The 23,110-nt window shown below is 39.7% G+C and overlaps 1 protein-coding gene across 2 annotated transcripts in view; it reads left to right on the top strand.

The window, feature by feature from the left end:
- Nucleotides 1–23,110, top strand: part of ALDH1L1 (aldehyde dehydrogenase 1 family member L1) — a 62,995-nt gene that overhangs the window by 29,042 nt on the left and 10,843 nt on the right. For both annotated transcript variants that reach the window (XM_075831804.1, XM_075831803.1), the window contains exons 5-17: nt 523–624; nt 1,831–1,920; nt 3,374–3,511; nt 4,724–4,849; nt 4,937–5,028; nt 11,459–11,606; nt 11,755–11,874; nt 12,310–12,437; nt 14,500–14,650; nt 15,190–15,260; nt 15,751–15,856; nt 18,892–18,979; nt 19,056–19,149. In XM_075831804.1, the coding sequence (XP_075687919.1) occupies nt 523–624; nt 1,831–1,920; nt 3,374–3,511; nt 4,724–4,849; nt 4,937–5,028; nt 11,459–11,606; nt 11,755–11,874; nt 12,310–12,437; nt 14,500–14,650; nt 15,190–15,260; nt 15,751–15,856; nt 18,892–18,979; nt 19,056–19,149 (1,454 nt within the window). The remainder of the gene's footprint in view (nt 1–522; nt 625–1,830; nt 1,921–3,373; nt 3,512–4,723; nt 4,850–4,936; nt 5,029–11,458; nt 11,607–11,754; nt 11,875–12,309; nt 12,438–14,499; nt 14,651–15,189; nt 15,261–15,750; nt 15,857–18,891; nt 18,980–19,055; nt 19,150–23,110) is intronic.

Raw genomic sequence — 23,110 nt, 5'->3', positions numbered from 1 at the left:
CCGTACCGGCATGTGCAGGCGCTTGAACGCCGCGTCCATTACGGGCGTAATCAGCGCTGCTATTCATTGGAGTCAATGAATAACGGCTCCAATTACGGCCAAAGAAGTGACAGGTCACTTCTTTGACGCGGGCGTTTATTTACGCGCCGTCATTTGACAGCGGCGCGTAAATATACGCCTCGTGTGAACAGACAAACGTCTGCCCATTGCTTTCAATGGGCAGATGTTTGTCAGCGCTATTGAGGCGCTATTTTCGGACGTAATTCGGGGCAAAAACGCCCGAATTACGTCCGTAAATAGGCCGTGTGAACATACCCTAAGTCTAGGTCAGGATGGGGTTTCAGCCTGCGGATGTAAACAAGAATGTTTCCAAACAATGACAGCAAGCAGAGATCTTGAACATGGTGAATAATTGAAACACAAAGTACATTAGAAAGTTGCTGAGCTTTTTTCTTATAATGTCGTGATGAAGCTTTATGTGGCGGTTCCTTCTCTGTAACTCATGAATGGTCTGTCTTGTAGGTGGAAGCCGTGCAGCTCATCGCACAAGGATCAGCTCCCCGCACCCCCCAACCAACTGAAGGAGCCACTTATGACCCAATACAAAAGAAGGAAAATGCAAAGGTCTGTGAGGTCTTCTATTATACTGCTCGTCCTCATCCCAGGTCTGATCCATAAACCCGCAGATTCCATATAGTAGAGGTTACCCCGACTACGCCCCTATGGGAAAAAATTGCAAGCGACCTTGTGACCATTGCAAAAAAACAACGGAAATATTGGGGACACGTCGTCGTCGTCTCCCTTAACTTAGTAGCAAGAAGGCCAGTCGTGTTCCCCCTAAACTGTGCGCTCTGGAAAGGAAAGAGTAAGGCCACGTTCACACGAGCATGTTACGTCTGTAAAGGATGGAACGTATTTCGGCCGCAAGTCCCGGACCCAACAAACTGCAGGGAGCCGGGCTCCTAACATCATAGTTATGTACGATGCTAGGAGTCCCTGCCTCGCTGCGGGACAACTGTCCCGTATTGAAAACATGATTACAGTACAGGACAGTTGTCCTGCAGCGAGGCAGGGACTCCTAGCGTCGTACATAACTATGATGCTAGGAGACCGGCTCCCTGCACTGTGTTCGGTCCGGGACTTGGACCCGAAATACGTTCCGTCCTTTACGGACGTAACATGGTCGTGTAAATCCAGCCTTAGGCCATGTTCACACGTGGCAGAATTTTTCCGCTGCAAATGTTGGTGCAGATTTGGGGCAATTACGCAACTAATCTGCAGCAACATTTGCATATTTGACAGGTAATTCAGACGTTGCAGATATCACAGCGGACTTGCCACAGATTTCAGTTTTGCATTGCAAAGGCTGAAATCCGCAGTGAAATTCCGCTTCTTCTCTGCAACAGACAGTGCATGCTGCAGAGGGAAAATTACGCACCGCAATCTATGGTCCGCAGTGGAGTTTTCCGCAACGTCTGAACTAACTTTCCTAAAAATGTATTGAAACAACTGTAAAAAACGGCCGCTGGAGAATTCCACTGTGGACTGCCCGCAGCGAAATTCAACAGCAATTCTGCCACGTCTGAACGTGGCCTTAAAACCACATTCTAATAATGTATCCACAGCAGTGTTTAGAATGTTTAACTCTATTATTTCCAGAGGTCACAGTTTAAAGGGAACAGTGAAGAAAATGCAGCGCATGTGGAGACTTAGGAGGGGTAGTGCATTTTGAATACTGTTTTTTTGGGGGGTTTTTTGCAACTAGTATCCAGATAATGTAATATAGTGATGGTCGGCCCTCAATCTGGTGTTTTCTGTCCCAATCTGCAGATTAATTGGGATCAACCAGGTGAAGCAATACACAACTTCATCAGAGGAAACGATAAGGTGCCCGGAGCCTGGACTGAGGTTAATGGAAGTGTAAGTGACATCTGGTGGACAGTGGTGGTATTGAGATAGATTAGATAGATTAGATACGAGAGAGATAGATATGAGATAGATAGATAGATAGATAGATAGATAGATAGATAGATAGATAGATAGATAGATAGATAGATAGATAGATAGATAGATATGAGATAGATATGAGATAGATAGATAGATAGATAGATAGATAGATAGATAGATAGATAGATAGATAGATAGATAGATAGATAGATAGATAGATAGATAGATATGAGATAGATATGAGATAGATATGAGATAGATAGATAGATAGATAGATAGATAGATAGATAGATAGATAGATAGATAGATAGATAGATAGATAGATAGATAGATAGATATGAGATAGATAGATAGATGATAGATAGATAGATAGATAGATAGATATGAGATAGATAGATAGATAGATAGATATGAGATAGATAGATAGATAGATATGAGATAGATAGATAGATAGATAGATAGATAGATAGATAGATAGATAGATAGATAGATAGATAGATAGATAGATAGATAGATAGATAGATAGATATGAGATAGATAGATAGATAGATGATAGATAGATAGATAGATAGATAGATAGATAGATAGATAGATAGATAGATAGATAGATAGATAGATAGATAGATAGATAGATAGATAGATAGATAGATAGATATGAGATAGATAGATAGATATGAGATAGATAGATAGATAGATAGATAGATAGATAGATAGATAGATAGATAGATAGATAGATAGATAGAGAGATGATAGATAGATAGATAGATAGATAGATAGATAGATAGATAGATAGATAGATAGATAGATAGATAGATAGATAGATAGATAGATAGATATGAGATAGATAGATAGATAGATAGATAGATAGATAGATAGATAGATAGATAGATATGAGATAGATAGATAGATAGATAGATAGATAGATAGATAGATAGATAGAACATGATCTTATAGATAGATAGATAGATAGATAGATAGATAGAACATGATCTGATAGATAGATAGATAGATAGATAGATAGATAGATAGATAGATTAGATAGATCCCAGAATGTTTAGCTCACAGAGGACTGTCCAGGATGGATACATAGTAACAAATCTTCAGCTGTAAAAGGTATTAGTTCTGTATGTTGTATTTTTTCGACTCTGAGTGTAAACATTGAATATTCCCATTCACTGACAGCAAGCACAAATGGTGGAGAACTGGAACACAATGTATATTAGAAAGATGCAGAACTTTTCATTATATAATTTGCATAAAACCACGAAGCCCCTTTAGTTGTACCCCAGTAATATTATCTTCTGTATGAGCCCATTACGGAGGTCACTTCGTTCCTCTTGTCCGGGTCCGGTACTTCATGATTTTTGTCATCTGACTTTATGTTCATCATTTACAATTAATACCGTTTTATTTTTTCTTGATCCAGAAATTGACTTTCTTTGGTTCTTCCTTTACCTGTAATGGACCGAGTCCAGATGGTGAAGCTCTGGAGATCGCTGGGGCGTATCAGCCGGCCGTGGTGACCAAGAATGGACTGGTGCTTTTTGGAAATGATGGGAAAACGGTGGGTGTGTGATTTGGGATTTTGGGTGACTTGTGATAATATCAACTCTCATGAAATGTTTCCCCTCATAAGGTTATAATTAAATCTGCGCACCCTGCAGCCATACACTGTAACAAACACTACAACTGTGTCAGTTACCCAATTGTCTAATATACTTGCCGAAATCTCTGCTTCTTGTCATTGAGTAGGAAATATCACTCTTCATGATAGAAATCTGTCCTAGTTATGTCATGATCCCTTAGCTGCATGGCTCATAACAAGCTCTGATAACTGTAGTGTAACTGTAACGAATCCTGCATCTGTGTGATCATCACATAACTAGGACTGATTTTCATCAAGTTATGTGAGGAGTAAGCCCACAGGCATCCATTGAGTCACATGACCAAGAAGTTTGAGAAACTCACCCCCTTTCCCCACGGCTGGCAAGTCAGACGTCACTGTGTATCAACAATGCATATAGTCTCTATCTATATGGCAGCCATACACACAGCCATGGGGTTCGCGTCTTTGGCTCAGGTTAATGGGTCAGGCATGCTGGTCATTGCCCCTAGAGGAGGCCCTACATGATCCTATATGAACTTATATTGCCCTACATGACCGTGCATGATCCTATATGACCCTACATGAGCCTATATTACCCTGCATGACCCTATATGATCCTATATGACCCTACATGACGATACATGATCCTACATGATCATATATGAACTTATATGGCCCTACATGACCGTACATGATCTTATATGACTCTATATACTCCTATATGATCCAACATAACCCTATATGATCCAACATGACCCTATATGATCATATATGCCCCTACATGATCCTATATGATACTACATGATTCTATATGACCCTACATCACCATACATGATCCTATATGACCCTACATGATTCCATACGATCCTATATGACCCTACATGACTGCACATGAACCTATATGGCCCTATATGAACCTATATGACCGTACATGATCCTATATGACCCTACATGATCCTATATTACCCTATATGAGCCTACATGTCCCTATATGACCCTACATCACCTTACATGATCCTATATGACCCCACATGATTCTATATGATCCTATTTGAGCCTACATGACCCTATATGATCCTACATGACCCAATATGATCCTATATGACTCTACATGACCCTATATGACCCTACATAACCCCATTTCTCACGGCTTTCTGTACTTGATCACAGGTCACTGTGAAGAACCTTCAGTTTGAAGACGGGAAGATGATTCCGGCATCTCAGTACTTTAAGTCATCGGACAACACGTCCCTAGAGCTGTCACAGGAGGAACAAGCCGTAGCTGATGAGATGCGGGTACGTCCGTCCTGACCCTTCTGCCGGGTATTCCGCTAGACCATTAGACATCCAGTAGGACAATCTTCTCTTGTGTTTGTGTCTCAGGCCGCCTGGCAGCGGATCCTCACCAACGTCCCTCAGATTGAAGACTCCACTGATTTCTTCAAGGCCGGAGCAGCGTCCATGGATGTAGTGAGGTTGGTTCAGCATCACATCATTAATAAGAAATCTATATGTCCCGGCTTGTAACAAGTACCCGCTCTACCACATTGGCTTCAGATTCCAGCATGCCCTAAAAACCACTACAGAGAATGTCATATGGGCACCACGACTGCTATTGGTATCATGACTAATGTTATTTGGGCACTATGACTAGTATGATGTGGGCAGGATGGCTGGTATTGTACAGACACTATGTATGGCTTTATGTTGGCACTGTGGTTATCATAATATGTACAATATGGATGGCATTATATAGTTGGTATTAGATATGTAATATGACTGTTATTATTTATACATTATGTTCTATATTAGGTGGGCACTGTGGCAGGTATTATATGTGATATGGCTGGTACTATATGGGCATTATGGCTAGTATTGCGTATATCTTCTGTGGTTGGTATTATGTGGGTACTAAGGCTGGTATTAGATATGGACTATGATGTAAATGAGACATTATGGCTGATATTATATGAGCACTGCAACCGTTATGATTATATATGCACTACAGCTGGCACTATTATATATGCACTACAGCTGGCAATATTATATATGCACTACAGCTGGCACTATTATACATGCACTACAGCTGGCACTATTATATATGCACTACAGCTGGCACTATTATATATGCACTACAGCTGGCACTATTATAAATGCACTACAGCTGGCACTATTATATATGCACTACAGCTGGCACTATTATATATGCACTACAGCTGGCACTATTATATATGCATTACAGCTGGCACTATTATATATGCACTACAGCTGGCACTATTATATATGGACTACAGCTGGCACTATTATATATGCACTACAGCTGGAACTATTATATATGCACTACAGCTGGCACTATTATATATGCACTACAGCTGGAACTATTATATATGCACTACAGCTGGCACTATTATATATGCACTACAGCTGGAACTATTATATATGGACTACAGCTGGCACTATTATATATGCACTACAGCTGGCACTATTATATATGCACTACAGCTGGCAATATTATATATGCACTACAGCTGGCACTATTATACATGCACTACAGCTGGCACTATTATATATGCACTACAGCTGGCACTATTATATATGCACTACAGCTGGCACTATTATAAATGCACTACAGCTGGCACTATTATATATGCACTACAGCTGGCACTATTATATATGCACTACAGCTGGCACTATTATATATGCATTACAGCTGGCACTATTATATATGCACTACAGCTGGCACTATTATATATGGACTACAGCTGGCACTATTATATATGCACTACAGCTGGAACTATTATATATGCACTACAGCTGGCACTATTATATATGCACTACAGCTGGAACTATTATATATGCACTACAGCTGGCACTATTATATATGCACTACAGCTGGCACTATTATATATGGACTACAGCTGGCACTATTATATATGCACTACAGCTGGAACTATTATATATGCACTACAGCTGGCACTATTATATATGCACTACAGCTGGAACTATTATATATGCACTACAGCTGGCACTATTATATATGCACTACAGCTGGCACTATTATATATGCACTACAGCTGGCACTATTATATATGCACTACAGCTGGCACTATTATATATGCACTACAGCTGGCACTATTATATATGCACTACAGCTGGCACTATTATATATGCACTACAGCTGGAACTATTATATATGCTCTATAGCTGGCACTATTATATATGCACTACAGCTGGCACTATTATATATGCACTACAGCTGGCACTATTATATATGGACTACAGCTGGAACTATTATATATGCACTACAGCTGGCACTATTATATATGCACTACAGCTGGCACTATTATATATGCACTACAGCTGGCACTATTATATATGCACTACAGCTGGAACTATTATATATGCACTACAGCTGGCACTATTATATATGCACTACAGCTGGCACTATTATATATGCACTACAGCTGGCACTATTATATATGCACTACTGCTGGCACTATTACATATGCACTACAGCTGGCACTATTATATATGCACTACAGCTGGCACTATTATATATGCACTACAGCTGGAACTATTATATATGCACTACAGCTGGCACTATTATATATGCACTACAGCTGGCACTATTATATATGCACTACAGCTGGTACTATTATATATGCACTACAGCTGGTACTATTATATATGCACTACAGCTGGCACTATTATATATGCACTACAGCTGGCACTATTATATATGCTCTATAGCTGGCACTATTATATATGCACTACAGCTGGCACTATTATATATGCACTACAGCTGGCACTATTATATATGCACTACAGCTGGCACTATTATATATGCACTACAGCTGGTACTATTATATATGCACTACAGCTGGCACTATTATATATGCACTACAGCTGGAACTATTATATATGCACTACAGCTGGCACTATTATATATGGACTACAGCTGGCACTATTATATATGCACTACAGCTGGCACTATTATATATGCACTACAGCTGGCACTATTATATATGCACTACAGCTGGAACTATTATATATGGACTACAGCTGGCACTATTATATATGGACTACAGCTGGCACTATTATATATGCACTACAGCTGCCACTATTATATATGCACTACAGCTGGCACTATTATATATGCACTACAGCTGGCACTATTATATATGCACTACAGCTGGCACTATTATATATGCACTACAGCTGGAACTATTATATATGCACTACAGCTGGAACTATTATATATGCACTACAGCTGGAACTATTATATATGCACTACAGCTGGCACTATTATATATGCACTACAGCTGGCACTATTATATATGCACTACAGCTGAAACTATTATATATGCAGTACAGCTGGCACTATTATATATGCACTACAGCTGCCACTATTATATATGCACTACAGCTGGAACTATTATATATGCACTACAGCTGGAACTATTATATATGCACTACAGCTGGCACTATTATATATGGACTACAGCTGGCACTATTATATATGCACTACAGCTGGCACTATTATATATGCACTACAGCTGGAACTATTATATATGCACTACAGCTGGAACTATTATATATGCACTACAGCTGGCACTATTATATATGCACTACAGCTGGAACTATTATATATGCACTACAGCTGGCACTATTATATATGCACTACAGCTGGCACTATTATATATGGACTACAGCTGCCACTATTATATATGCACTACAGCTGGCACTATTATATATGCACTACAGCTGGCACTATTATATATGCACTACAGCCGGCACTATTATATATGCACTACAGCTGGCACTATTTTATATGCACTACAGCTGCCACTATTATATATGCACTACAGCTGGCACTATTATATATGCACTACAGCTGGAACTATTATATATGCACTACAGCTGAAACTATTATATATGCACTACAGCTGGCACTATTATATATGCACTACAGCTGGCACTATTTTATATGCACTACAGCTGCCACTATTATATATGCACTACAGCTGGCACTATTATATATGCACTACAGCTGGAACTATTATATATGCACTACAGCTGGCACTATTATATATGCATTACAGCTGGCACTATTTTATATGCACTACAGCTGCCACTATTATATATGCACTACAGCTGGCACTATTATATATGCACTACAGCTGGAACTATTATATATGCACTACAGCTGGCACTATTATATATGCACTACAGCTGGCACTATTATATATGCACTACAGCTGAAACTATTATATATGCACTACAGCTGGCACTATTATATATGCACTACAGCTGGTACTATTATATATGCACTACAGCTGGCACTATTATATATGCACTACAGCTGGCACTATTATATATGCACTACAGCTGCCACTATTATATATGCACTACATCTGGTACTATTATATGCACTACAGCTGGCACTATTATATATGCACTACAGCTGGCACTATTATATATGCACTACAGCTGGCACTATTATATATGCACTACAGCTGGCACTATTATATATGCACTACAGCTGGCACTATTATATATGCACTACAGCTGGAACTATTATATATGCACTACAGCTGGAACTATTATATATGCACTACAGCTGGAACTATTATATATGCACTACAGCTGGCACTATTATATATGCACTACAGCTGGCACTATTATATATGCACTACAGCTGAAACTATTATATATGCACTACAGCTGGAACTATTATATATGCACTACAGCTGGAACTATTATATATGCACTACAGCTGGCACTATTATATATGCACTACAGCTGGAACTATTATATATGCACTACATCTGGTACTATTATATATGCACTACAGCTGGCACTATTATATATGCACTACAGCTGGCACTATTATATATGGACTACAGCTGGCACTATTATATATGGACTACAGCTGGCACTATTATATATGCACTACAGCTGGCACTATTATATATGCACTACAGCTGGCACTATTATATATGCACTACAGCTGGCACTATTATATATGCACTACAGCTGGCACTATTATATATGCACTACAGCTGGTACTATTATATATGCACTACAGCTGGCACTATTATATATGCACTACAGCTGGAACTATTATATATGCACTACAGCTGGAACTATTATATATGCACTACAGCTGGAACTATTATATATGCACTACAGCTGGAACTATTATATATGCACTACAGCTGGCACTATTATATATGCACTACAGCTGGCACTATTATATATGCACTACAGCTGAAACTATTATATATGCACTACAGCTGGCACTATTATATATGCACTACAGCTGGCACTATTATATATGCACTACAGCTGGAACTATTATATATGCACTACAGCTGGAACTATTATATATGCACTACAGCTGGCACTATTATATATGCACTACAGCTGCCACTATTATATATGCACTACATCTGGTACTATTATATGCACTACAGCTGGCACTATTATATATGCACTACAGCTGGCACTATTATATATGCACTACAGCTGGCACTATTATATATGCACTACAGCTGGCACTATTATATATGCACTACAGCTGGAACTATTATATATGCACTACAGCTGGAACTATTATATATGCACTACAGCTGGAACTATTATATATGCACTACAGCTGGCACTATTATATATGCACTACAGCTGGCACTATTATATATGCACTACAGCTGAAACTATTATATATGCACTACAGCTGGCACTATTATATATGCACTACAGCTGGAACTATTATATATGCACTACAGCTGGCACTATTATATATGCACTACAGCTGGAACTATTATATATGCACTACAGCTGGCACTATTATATATGCACTACAGCTGGCACTATTATATATGCACTACAGCTGGAACTATTATATATGCACTACAGCTGGCACTATTATATATGGACTACAGCTGGAACTATTATATATGCACTACAGCTGGCACTATTATATATGCACTACAGCTGGAACTATTATATATGCACTACAGCTGAAACTATTATATATGCACTACAGCTGAAACTATTATATATGCACTACAGCTGGAACTATTATATATGCACTACAGCTGGCACTATTATATATGCACTACAGCTGGAACTATTATATATGCACTACAGCTGGCACTATTATATATGCACTACAGCTGGCACTATTATATATGCACTACAGCTGGCACTATTATATATGCACTACAGCTGGCACTATTATATATGCACTACAGCTGGCACTATTATCTATGCTCTATAGCTGGCACTATTATATATGCACTACAGCTGGCACTATTATATATGCTCTATAGCTGGCACTATTATATATGCACTACAGCTGGCACTATTATATATGCACTACAGCTGGCACTATTATATATGCACTACAGCTGAAACTATTATATATGCACTACAGCTGGCACTATTATATATGCACTACAGCTGGCACTATTATATATGCACTACAGCTGGCACTATTATCTATGCTCTATAGCTGGCACTATTATATATGCACTACAGCTGAAACTATTATATATGCACTACAGCTGGCACTATTATATATGCACTACAGCTGGCATTATGGGCACTACAGCTGGCACTATTATATATGGACTACAGCTGGCACTATTATATATGCACTACAGCTGGCATTATGGGCACTACAGCTGGCACTATTATATATGGACTACAGCTGGCATGGGTACTACAGCTTGCATTATGGGCACTATGACTGGCACTAATATATATGCACTACGGCTGGCACTATTACAGCTGTGCACCTTGAATTTCTTGCGGGGGGATTTCGACTTTTGCAATGGGGCTGGTTAATTCTCTGTATGTCCCTGATGCCCGGCTATACCCGTGCTGTGCTCATACCTCCAGGCTGGTGGAAGAAGTGAAGCTGAAGTGTAAAGGAGTGCAGCTGCAGAATGAAGACGTCTACATGGCCACCAGGTTTGAGGAGTTCATCCAAATGCTTGTGAGGAGGCTGAGAGGGGAAGACGCTGAGGACAAATTACTCATAGATTATGTAAGATCATTAAAAAAGTGAAATATTGTTCTGTGTCACTTCTCAGCCTGAATGTGTGTACTTATCCCCGATACCCCTCCCCCACTGTCAGGATCCAGAAAGCTGAGATATGAGGTGTTGTTTGTTGAGGACATTTTCTGCTTTGCAGGTGGAGAAGGACATTAATAACATGAAGATCAAGATTCCTCATCAGCTTTTCATCAATGGACAATTTGTAGACGCTGAAGGCGGAAAAACCTACAACGCGATTAACCCCACGGATGGGAATGTAAGTGCGAATTCCTGGTAAGAAATGAAGGCGAGATAATCTGAAAAATTCTAAAACTTCCAAAAAATCTCCTAACCGGATGAAGAGGGCAAAGTTATTACAATCTATCCAATTAAATAGTGATATAGGGAGGTGTATCCCTGCAGAATTAGGAAGATTTCACATTCAGGGTCTGGAAAAGCTGGGTGACAAAATGAGCTAAAGTCTTGGTCTTACTGGTCGTCACCCAGCTTTCCCAGAATGAGATATAACTAAATTAGGGCTGAAAAAAGAGGATGGCTACGTATAGTTACCCAGAATTTTGTCGTCCCCCCCCCCCCCCTACAATATGGAGGGTCATACATTATCGCCCCTTAATAACTCCTTTCCCAGAATGTTTGTCGGGGCGGGGGGGGGGACCTCTGCCGTATGTTCATCCATATTTCCATTTTTTAGCCCATCTGCAGCGTGTCCCTGGCCCAGGTGTCTGATATTGATAAAGCTGTAGCTGCTGCCAAGGAAGCCTTCGAAAATGGCGAATGGGGCAAAATGAACGCAAGGGATCGAGGTCGTCTGATATACAGGTGAGTTCCCTGCCACGTTCCTATTATTTTCTCTCTACAATCAGGGCAGATATATCGGGTGCCTGGTTATATAGAGCTGGGCGGACCTTAGGGGTGTGTGATCTGTGTGGTCACGCTGCTGAAGGGGCCCCAAAGATGGCCCGGCAACCGAGGATTGCGGCCACCACTAATCTGTATAGTGATTGTATGACGGTATTATTTAGGCTTCGATCATTTGTACAGTTCGGCAATATTTTGTTTTTTGTCATAATTTTGTGACCTGTGTAAATATACCGCAACATGGGTAAAAATTGGGTGTGGTTTTGGGGTCGTAAGTTAACACTGGGTATGACTTGCCAGACAGACAATTACTCCCTGTAGGCTCTAGCTGTCAGAATAATCCGACCTCAGCTCCTGCCTTTCGAGGCTGTGCAGGCCGGCGACAATCCTCACTTGTCCTAGTCCTGATGCTGCTGGTCACTGTATGGTGGTATCTCAGCACTGTATGGTGGTATCTCAGAACTGCATAGTTGTATTTGAGCCCTGTGTGGTGGTATTTGAGCATTGTATGGAGATATTTGGTAACTGTATGGTGGTATCTCAGCACTTCATAGTTGTATTTGGTCACTGTATGATGGTATATGGTCACTGTATGGTGGTATTTGGTCACTGTATGGTGGTATATGGTCAATGTATGGTGTACTTGAGCACTGTTTAGTGGTATTTGGTCACTGTATGTGGTATTTGGTACTGTATGGTGGTATTTGGTATGGTATGGTGATATTTGAGAACTGTATGGTGATATTTGAACACTGTATGGCGGTATTTTACCACTGTATGGTGGTGTTTGAGCACTGTTCAGTGGTATTTGGTCACTGTATGATGGTATAAGAGCACTGTATGGTGGTATTTGAGCCCTGTGTGGTGGTATTTGAGCATTGTATGGAGATATTTTGTCACTGTATGGTGGTATCTCAGCACTGCATAGTTGCATTTGGTCACTGTATGTTGGTATATGGTCAATGTATGGTGGTATCTCAGCACTGCATAGTTGTATTTGGTCACTGTATGGTGGTATATGGTCACTGTATGGTGGTATCAGCACTGCATAGTTGTATTTGGTCACTGTATGGTGGTATTTGAGCATTGTATGGAGATATTTGGTCACTGTATGGTGGTATCGCAGCACTTCATAGTTGTATTTGGTCACTGTATGGTGTTATATGGTCACTGTATGATGGTATCTCAGCACTGTATGGTGGTATCTCAGCACTGTATGGTAGTATTTGGTCACTGTATGGTGGTATAAGAGCACTGTATGGTGGTATTTGAGCCCTGTATGGTGGTATTTGAGCATTGTATGGAGATATTTTGTCGCTGTATGGTGGTATCTCAGCACTGCATAGTTGCATTTGGTCACTGTATGGTGGTATATGGTCACTGTATGGTGGTATCTCAGCACTGCATAGTTGTATTTAGTCACTGCATGATGGTATATGGTCACTGTATGGTGGTATCTCAGCACTGTATGGTGGTATTTGGACACTGTATGGCGGTATTTGAGCACCGTATGGTGGTATCTCAGCACTGTATGGTGGTATCTGAACACTGTGTGGTAGTATCTGAACAGTGTAGCATCTCAACACTGCATAGTTGTATTTGGTTACTGTATGGTGGTATATGGTCACTGAATGGTGGTATATGGTCACTGTATGGTGGTATTTCAGCATTGTATGGAGATATTTGGTCACTGTATGGTGGAATTTCAGTACTATATGGTGGTATTTACTTGTACAGTATATTAGAGTATATTATTATTGTAGTGTAAGATGTTGCTGGCAGCACTGTATAGCATTGTTTTTTAGGCAACTGTATGAAACATAATATTTAGGCACCATAATGTATAATACTTATAACGAGGCACTGTATGGTATGGTTATTTGTACATTATATTACAGAACACTATATTGGGGGCACCAACAGAAGGTACCAGACAGGGCACCATCCAACATTAGCCAGCCCAGATATAGCGTCATATTGGAAGGTTCCCTTGTTGTTATGTCTTTTTCTTGTGTTGCCGCAGGCTTGCTGACCTCATGGAGGAACACCAGGAAGAACTGGCCACCATTGAATCCATAGACTCTGGTGCGGTGTATACTTTGGCCTTGAAGACCCATGTGGGGATGTCCATACAGACCTTCCGATACTTTGCCGGCTGGTGCGATAAAATTCAGGTGATTGTCAGATATCCCGAAAAAGTATTGTCCCATCCACCATTAGTGTTACTGTTGTACCGTTATTTTACATATATGTGTGTGGAGCTATTGTATTGCCATGGGTGCCAGACTCCTCACACACCAAGGCCATACAGCTCAAGTAAATAAGTGGCATCAGTTGGCATCAGGCACCAGAGTCAGGGCAGGCAAACAACACCAAGGTCAAGGCAGTTCAGATACACAGTGAAGGGCATTATGTAATAAACTGAGACCTAGCCTTGACCTTAAAACGACTAATGGAGAATATGTGCCGGCAAACCTGTAACATCGATGAACCATTGTCAGGCAGATTTGCAATGTCAATATTAGACAAACACAGAGCAAATAAGGGAACAGAAATCTGCTTGGTGTTAGCGATCATATATTCTTCATGACAGTTTTACCATAGAGGGCGCTGTTTTATCAAATGGACGAGTTCTATATCCTGGTGCATTCGTCTTTGCCAGGTGTCTATATGTTTAGTGGTAACTAAATTAATATAAGTATATGTCTTATAGGGCTCCACCATCCCAATTAACCAAGCTCGTCCAAATCGGAATTTGACTTTCACCAAGAGAGAGCCCATTGGGTAAGTGCTCCGCAAACCTTACACGACAAAAACTTTCCTCAATCCAATAAAAGTAGTTTAGGGGTTGGGTGAATAGGGACACCAGCATATTGAGGAATGCTCAATAATTTAGAGCGTTTCCTTTCTCCAGAGACTTCCCGTTTCCAAAAAGTCACAAGGACGGTGATACGGGCATCATGATTATTCTTGACTCTTCTGAGAGGCCAAAATGGCTTCTAGAGGGGAGCGGCAGAGCGATATATTCATATTAGCACATTTAACCCACTATTTCCCAGCCCTCTCGTTAGCACTAAGCGGCATGTTTAGCAGGCACAATTGTACCCTCTCGTTCAGCAATGGTAGGGCATCTATGAGATGCTTTAATTTTAAGGGCCAAATCTGATGTCATGTCCCCTTTAAATATTGTAATAACATCTAAGATAAATTATTATAATACAGAACGTTCCCTCAGAATGTAACGACCGGTAATGATATATCATTTTTAATGCAGAGTGTGTGGAATCGTCATCCCATGGAACTATCCCCTCATGATGTTGGCGTGGAAAACAGCGGCTTGTCTTGCGGCAGGTAACACGGTTGTGCTTAAACCCGCACAGGTGAGACACATCACATTTCCTGCATAGCTCTCTGGATTCACATTGAAATATCTTGAAACAAGTTGAGACATGAAGCATAATACACTGGATCAGACTGCGAAAGGATGCTGGGAGTTGTAGTTTGGCTGGAGAACCACAGGTTGGACACCATTGCTGTATAGGGTGCTCTAGATCACTTTATATGAGCGAATGATTAAAGCAAACTCCACACAAGAACAGTTAATCGGGAGCTACTATGGCTGAACAGACGCAGTGGGAAATTGTACATAATTGATCTTGTATTGATTCTGATTTACAGCCTGTATTAAACTCCAGAGCTGTGCTCACTATTTAGAATAATGAGTGCAGCTCTGGAGTATAATACAGGATGTAACTCAGGATCAGTACAGGATAAGTAATGTCATGTATGTACACAGTGACTCCACCAGCAAAATAGTGAGTACAGCTCTGGAGTATAATACAGGATATATCTCAGGATCAGTACAGGATAAGTAATGTATGTACACAGTGACTCCACCAGCAAAATAGTGAGTGCAGCTCTGGAGTATAATACAGGATGTAACTCAGGGTCAGTACAGGATAAGTAATGTAATGTATGTACACAGTGACTCCACCAGCAGAATAGTGAGTGCAGCTCTGGAGTATAATACAGGATGTAACTCAGGATCAGTACAGGATAAGTAATGTAATGTATGTACACAGTGACTCCTCCAGCAGAATAGTGAGTGCAGCTCTGGAGTATAATACAGGATGTAACTCAGGATCAGTACAGGATAAGTAATGTATGTACACAGTGACTGCACCAGCAGTATAGTGAGTGCAGCTCTGGAGTATAATACAGGATGTAACTCAGGATCAGTACAGGATAAGTAATGTATGTACACAGTGACTCCACCAGCAGAATAGTGAGTGCAGCTCTGGAGTATAATACATGATGTAACTGAGGATTAGTACAGGATAAGTAATGTAATGTATGTACACAGTGACTCTACCAGCAGAATAGTGAGTGCAACTCTGGAGTATAATACAGGATGTAACTCAGGATCAGTACAGGATAAGTAATGTAATGTATGTACACAGTGACTCCACCAGCAGAATAGTGAGTGCAGCTCTGGAGTATAATACATGATGTAACTGAGGATTAGTACAGGATAAGTAATGTAATGTATGTACACAGTGACTCCACCAGCAAAATAGTGAGTGCTACTCTGGAGTATAATACAGGATATAACTCAGGATCAGTACAGGATAAGTAATGTAATGTATGTACACAGTGACTGCACCAGCAGAATAGTGAGTGCAGCTCTGGAGTATAATACAGGATGTAACTCAGGATCAGTACAGGACAAGTAATGTAATGTATGTACACAGTGACTCCACCAGCAGAATAGTGAGTGCAGCTTCAGAGTATAATACAGGATGTAACTGAGGATCAATACAGGATAAGTAATGTATGTACACAATGACTCCATCAGCAGAATAGTGAGCGCAGCTCTGGAGTATAATACAGGATGTAACTCAGGATCAGTACAGGATAACTAATGTAATGTATGTACACAGTGACACCACCGGCAGAATAGTGAGTGCAGCTCTGGAGTATAATACAGGATGTAACTCAAGATCAGTACAGGATAAGTAATATAATGTATGTACACAGTGACTCCCCCAGCAGAATAGTGAGTGCAGCTCTGGAGTATAATACAGGATGTAACTTAGGATCAGTACAGGATAAGTAATGTAATGTATATACACAGTGACTCCACCAGCAGAATAGTGAGTACAGCTCTGGAGTGTAATACAAGATGTAACTCGGGATCAGTACAGGATAAGTAATGTATGTACACAGTGACTCCACCAGCAGAATAGTGAGTGCAGCTCTGGTGTATAATACAGGATGTAACTCAGGATCAGTACAGGATAAGTAATGTAATGTATGTACACAGTGACTCCACCAGCAGAATAGTGAGTGCAGCTCCAGAGTATAATACAGGATGTAACTCCGGATCAGTACAGGATAAGTAATATAATGTATGTACACAGTGACTCCCCCAGCAGAATAGTGAGTGCAGCTCTGGAGTATAATACAGGATGTAACTTAGGATCAGTACAGGATAAGTAATGTAATGTATATACACAGTGACTCCACCAGCAGAATAGTGAGTACAGCTCTGGAGTGTAATACAAGATGTAACTCGGGATCAGTACAGGATAAGTAATGTATGTACACAGTGACTCCACCAGCAGAATAGTGAGTGCAGCTCTGGTGTATAATACAGGATGTAACTCAGGATCAGTACAGGATAAGTAATGTAATGTATGTACACAGTGACTCCACCAGCAGAATAGTGAGTGCAGCTCCAGAGTATAATACAGGATGTAACTCCGGATCAGTACAGGATAAGTAATGTAATGTATGTACACAGTGACTCCACCAGCAGAATAGTGAGTGCAGCTCTGGAGTATAATACAGGATGTAACTCAGGATCAGTACAGGATAAGTAATGTAATGTATGTACACAGTGACTCCACCAGCAGAATAGTGAGTGCAGCTCTGGAGTATAATATAAGCTGTACCTTTTATAAAGTTCAAGATACGTATCTATGTTTCAGCAATCTTAACACTGTTAGGGCTTATTCAGACGAACCTTGAATACGCCCGTGTGACGGGAGTTAAAACAACGGCCGTCACACGGACGCATGTGTTTCAATGGGGCCGTTCACATGACCGTTGTTTCAACGGACCGTGTGAAGGGTCCGTTGAAAAATAGAACATGTCCTATTTTCTTCAGTTTTCCCGGATCCCTCCATAGAGCCAAGTCTATGGGGATCGGTGAAAACGGTACCCACACAAGGGCAACACGGACGTGAAAAAACGGCAGTTTTTCACGTCTGAGTTTCCCCACGTTCGTCTGAATAAGCCCTTACACTGGGAAGGTCGGTTAATCTAATGCAGTTGTAGTTGGAAATTGTACTATGTATAAATTATCACGACAATTAATATTAAGTCAATATTTTATAATTGTCATTTCCTGCAGGTGACCCCGTTAACAGCTCTAAAGTTTGCCGAATTAACAGTGAAGGCCGGAATTCCTAAGGGAGTGGTTAATATACTGCCCGGAGCTGGTATGTAAAGTATGCAAAAATGTGTGTGGAACAAAATACAGGCCACAGAACTCAGTGATGATTGTTTTTTACTTAGGATCTCTAATTGGACAGCGTCTTTCTGATCATCCGGATGTCAGGAAAATCGGATTTACAGGATCCACACCGATCGGAAAGCAAATCATGAAAAGGTGAATTATGAGAAATATCAGATATTAACATATTCTTCAATGTTCCAAACCATATCCTTGTATATAGGGGCAGTATTATAGTAGATATATAGGAGGCAGTATTATAGTAGATATATAGGAGGCAGTATTATAGTAGTTATATTCTTGTATATAGGAGCAATATTATAGTAGTTATATTCTTGTATATAGGGGGCAGTATTATAGTAGTTATATTCTTGTATATAGGGGCAGTATTATAGTAGTTATATTCTTGTATATAGGAGCAATATTATAGTAGTTATATTCTTGTATATAGGGGGCAGTATTATAGTAGTTATATTCTTGTATATAGGGGCAGTATTATAGTAGTTATATTCTTGTATATAGGAGCAGTATTATAGTAGTTATATTCTTGTATATAGGGGCAGTATTATAGTAGTTATATTCTTGTATGTAGGAGCAGTATTATAGTAGTTATATTGTTGTATATAGGAGCAGTATTATAGTAGTTATATTCTTGTATATAGGGGGCAGTATTATAGTAGTTATATTCTTGTATATAGGGTGCAGTGTTATAGTAGTTATATTCTTGTATATAGGAGAAATATTATAGTAGTTATATTCTTGTATATAGGAGCAGTATTATAGTAGTTATATTCTTGTATATAGGGGGCAGTATTATAGTAGTTATATTCTTGTATATAGGGTGCAGTGTTATAGTAGTTATATTCTTGTATATAGGAGAAATATTATAGTAGTTATATTCTTGTATATAGGCGGCAGTATTATAGTAGTTATATTCTTGTATATAGGGGCAGTATTATAGTAGTTATATTCTTGTATATAGGGGGCAGTATTATAGTAGTTATATTCTTGTATATAGGGGGCAGTATTATAGTAGTTATATTGTTGTATATAGGAGCAGTATTATAGTAGTTATATTCTTGTATATAGGGGGCAGTATTATAGTAGTTATATTCTTGTATATAGGGTGCAGTGTTATAGTAGTTATATTCTTGTGTATAGGGGCAGTATTATAGTAGTTATATTCTTGTATATAGGGGGCAGTATTATAGTAGTTATATTCTTGTATATAGGAGCAGTATTATAGTAGTTATATTCTTGTATATAGGGGGCAGTATTATAGTAGTTATATTCTTGTATATAGGAGGCAGTATTATAGTAGTTATATTCTTGTATATAGGGGCAGTATTATAGTAGTTATATTCTTGTATATATGGGGCAGTATTATAGTAGTTATATTCTTGTATATAGGGGCTGTATTCTAGTAGGTATATTCTTGTATATAGGAGCAGTATTCTAGTAGTTATATTCTTGTATATAGGGGCAGTATTATAGTAGTTATATTCTTGTATATAGGGGGCAGTATTATAGTAGTTGTATTCTTGTATATAGGAGCAGTATTATAGTAGGTATATTCTTGTATATAGGAGGCAGTATTCTAGTAGTTATATTCTTGTATATAGGGGCAGTATTATAGTAGCTATAATCTTGTACATAGGGGGCAGTATTATAGTAGTTATATTCTGTATATAGGGGCAGTATTATAGTAGTTATATTCTGTATATAGGGGCAGTATTATAGTAGTTATATTCTTGTATATAGGGGGCAGTATTATAGTAGATATATTCTTGTATATAGGAGCAGTATTATAGTAGTTATATTCTTGTATATAGGAGCAGTATTATAGTAGTTATATTCTGTATATAGGGGCAGTATTATAGTAGTTATATTCTGTATATAGGGGCAGTATTATAGTAGTTATATTCTTGTATATATGGGGCAGTATTATAGTAGATATATTCTGGTATATAGGGGCAGTATTATAGTAGTTATATTCTTGTACATAGGGGGCAGTATTATAGTAGTTATATTCTTGTATATAGGGGGCAGTATTATAGTAGTTATATTCTTGTATATAGGAGGCAGTATTATAGTAGTTATATTCTTATATATAGGGGGCAGTATTATAGTAGTTATATTCTTGTATATTGGGGGCAGTATTATAGTAGTTATATTCTTGTATATAAGAGCAGTATTATAGTAGTTATATTCTTGTATATAGGAGCAGTATTATAGTAGTTATATTCTTGTAAATAGGAGCAGTATTATAGTAGTTATATTCTTGTATATAGGAGCAGTATTATAGTAGTTATATTCTTGTATATAGAGGCAGTATTAGGGCATGACCACACATGGCGGAATTCCTCCGCAACTGTCCGCATCGATGCCGCACAGAATCTGCGTTGCAGATTCTGCAGCGGATCTGCACAAAATGTGCAGTACATTGATGCGGACTAGCTGCTGCAGACTGCGGGAAAAGTGCTTCCCTTCTCCCTATCAGTGCAGGATAGAGAGAAGGGACAGCACTTTCCCTAGTGAAAGTAAACGATTTTCATACTTACCGGCCGTTGTCTTGGTGACGCGTCCCTCTTTCGGCATCCAGCCCGACCTCCCTGGATGACGCGCCAGTCCATGTGACCGCTGCAGCCTGTGCTTGGCCTGTGATTGGCTGCAGCCGTCACTTACACTGAAACGTCATCCTGGGAGGCCGGACTGGAGACAGACGAAGGGAGTTCTCGGTAAGTATGAACTTATATGTTTTTTTACAGATACATGTATATTGGGATCGGTAGTCACTGTCCCGGGTGCAGAAACAGTTACTGCCGATCGCTTAACTCTTTCAGCACCCTGGACAGTGACTATTTACTGACGTCTCCTAGCAACGCTCCCGTCATTACGGGAGCCCCATTGACTTCCTCAGTCTGGCTGTAGACCTAGAAATACATAGGTCCAGCCAGAATGAAGAAATGTCAAGTAAAAAAAGCAAGACGCATCCGCAGCACACATGACATGTGCATGACAGCTGCGGACTTCATTGCGGAACTTTGAATCTCCATTGAAGTCAATGGAGAAATTCCGCCATGAGTCCGCCACTGCTCCGCAACAGACAGAGCATGCTGCGGACACCAAATTCCGCTCCGCAGCCTATGCTCCGCAGCGGAATTGTACGCATCGTGTAAACGAACACTGCTAAATTAAAGTGAAAGTCAATGTAGAAACGGCTCCGCTGCGGATTAACGCTGCGGAGTGTCCGCAGCGGAATTTAAGTGCAATTCCGCCATGTGTGAACCCGCCCTTATAGTAGTTATATTCTTGTATATGGGGGCAGTATTATAGTAGTTATATTCTTGTATATAGGGGCAGTATTATAGTAGTTATATTCTTGTATATAGGAGCAGTATTATAGTAGTTATATTCTTGTATATAGAGGCAGTATTATAGTAGTTATATTCTTGTATATGGGGGCAGTATTATAGTAGTTATATTCTTGTATATAGGGGCAGTGTTATAGTAGTTATATTCTTGTATATAGGAGCAGTATTATAGTAATTATATTCTTGTATATAGAGGCAGTATTATAGTAGTTATATTCTTGTATATAGGGGCAGTATTATAGTAGTTATGTTCTTGTATATAGGGGGCAGTATTATAGTAGTTATATTCTTGTATATAGGGAGCAGTATTATAGTAGTTATATTGTTGTTTATAGGGGGCAGTATTATAGTAGTTATATTCTTGTATATAGGGGGCAGTATAAGGGCGGGTTCACACATGGCGGAATTGCACTTAAATTCCGCTGCGGACACTCCGCAGCGTTAATCCGCAGCGGAGCCGTTTCTACATTGACTTTCACTTTAATTTAGCAGTGTTCGTTTACACGATGCGTACAATTCCGCTGCGGAGCATAGGCTGCGGAGCGGAATTTGGTGTCCGCAGCATGCTCTGTCTGTTGCGGAGCAGTGGCGGACTCATGGCGGAATTTCTCCATTGACTTCAATGGAGATTCAAAGTTCCGCAATGAAGTCCGCAGCTGTCATGCACATGTCATGTGTGCTGCGGATGCGTCTTGCTTTTTTTACTTGACATTTCTTCATTCTGGCTGGACCTATGTATTTCT

Source organism: Rhinoderma darwinii, chromosome 7, assembly GCF_050947455.1.
Source record: "Rhinoderma darwinii isolate aRhiDar2 chromosome 7, aRhiDar2.hap1, whole genome shotgun sequence".
NCBI classification, from domain to species: domain Eukaryota; kingdom Metazoa; phylum Chordata; class Amphibia; order Anura; family Rhinodermatidae; genus Rhinoderma; species Rhinoderma darwinii.
This window is presented reverse-complemented; position numbering and strand designations above follow the sequence as displayed.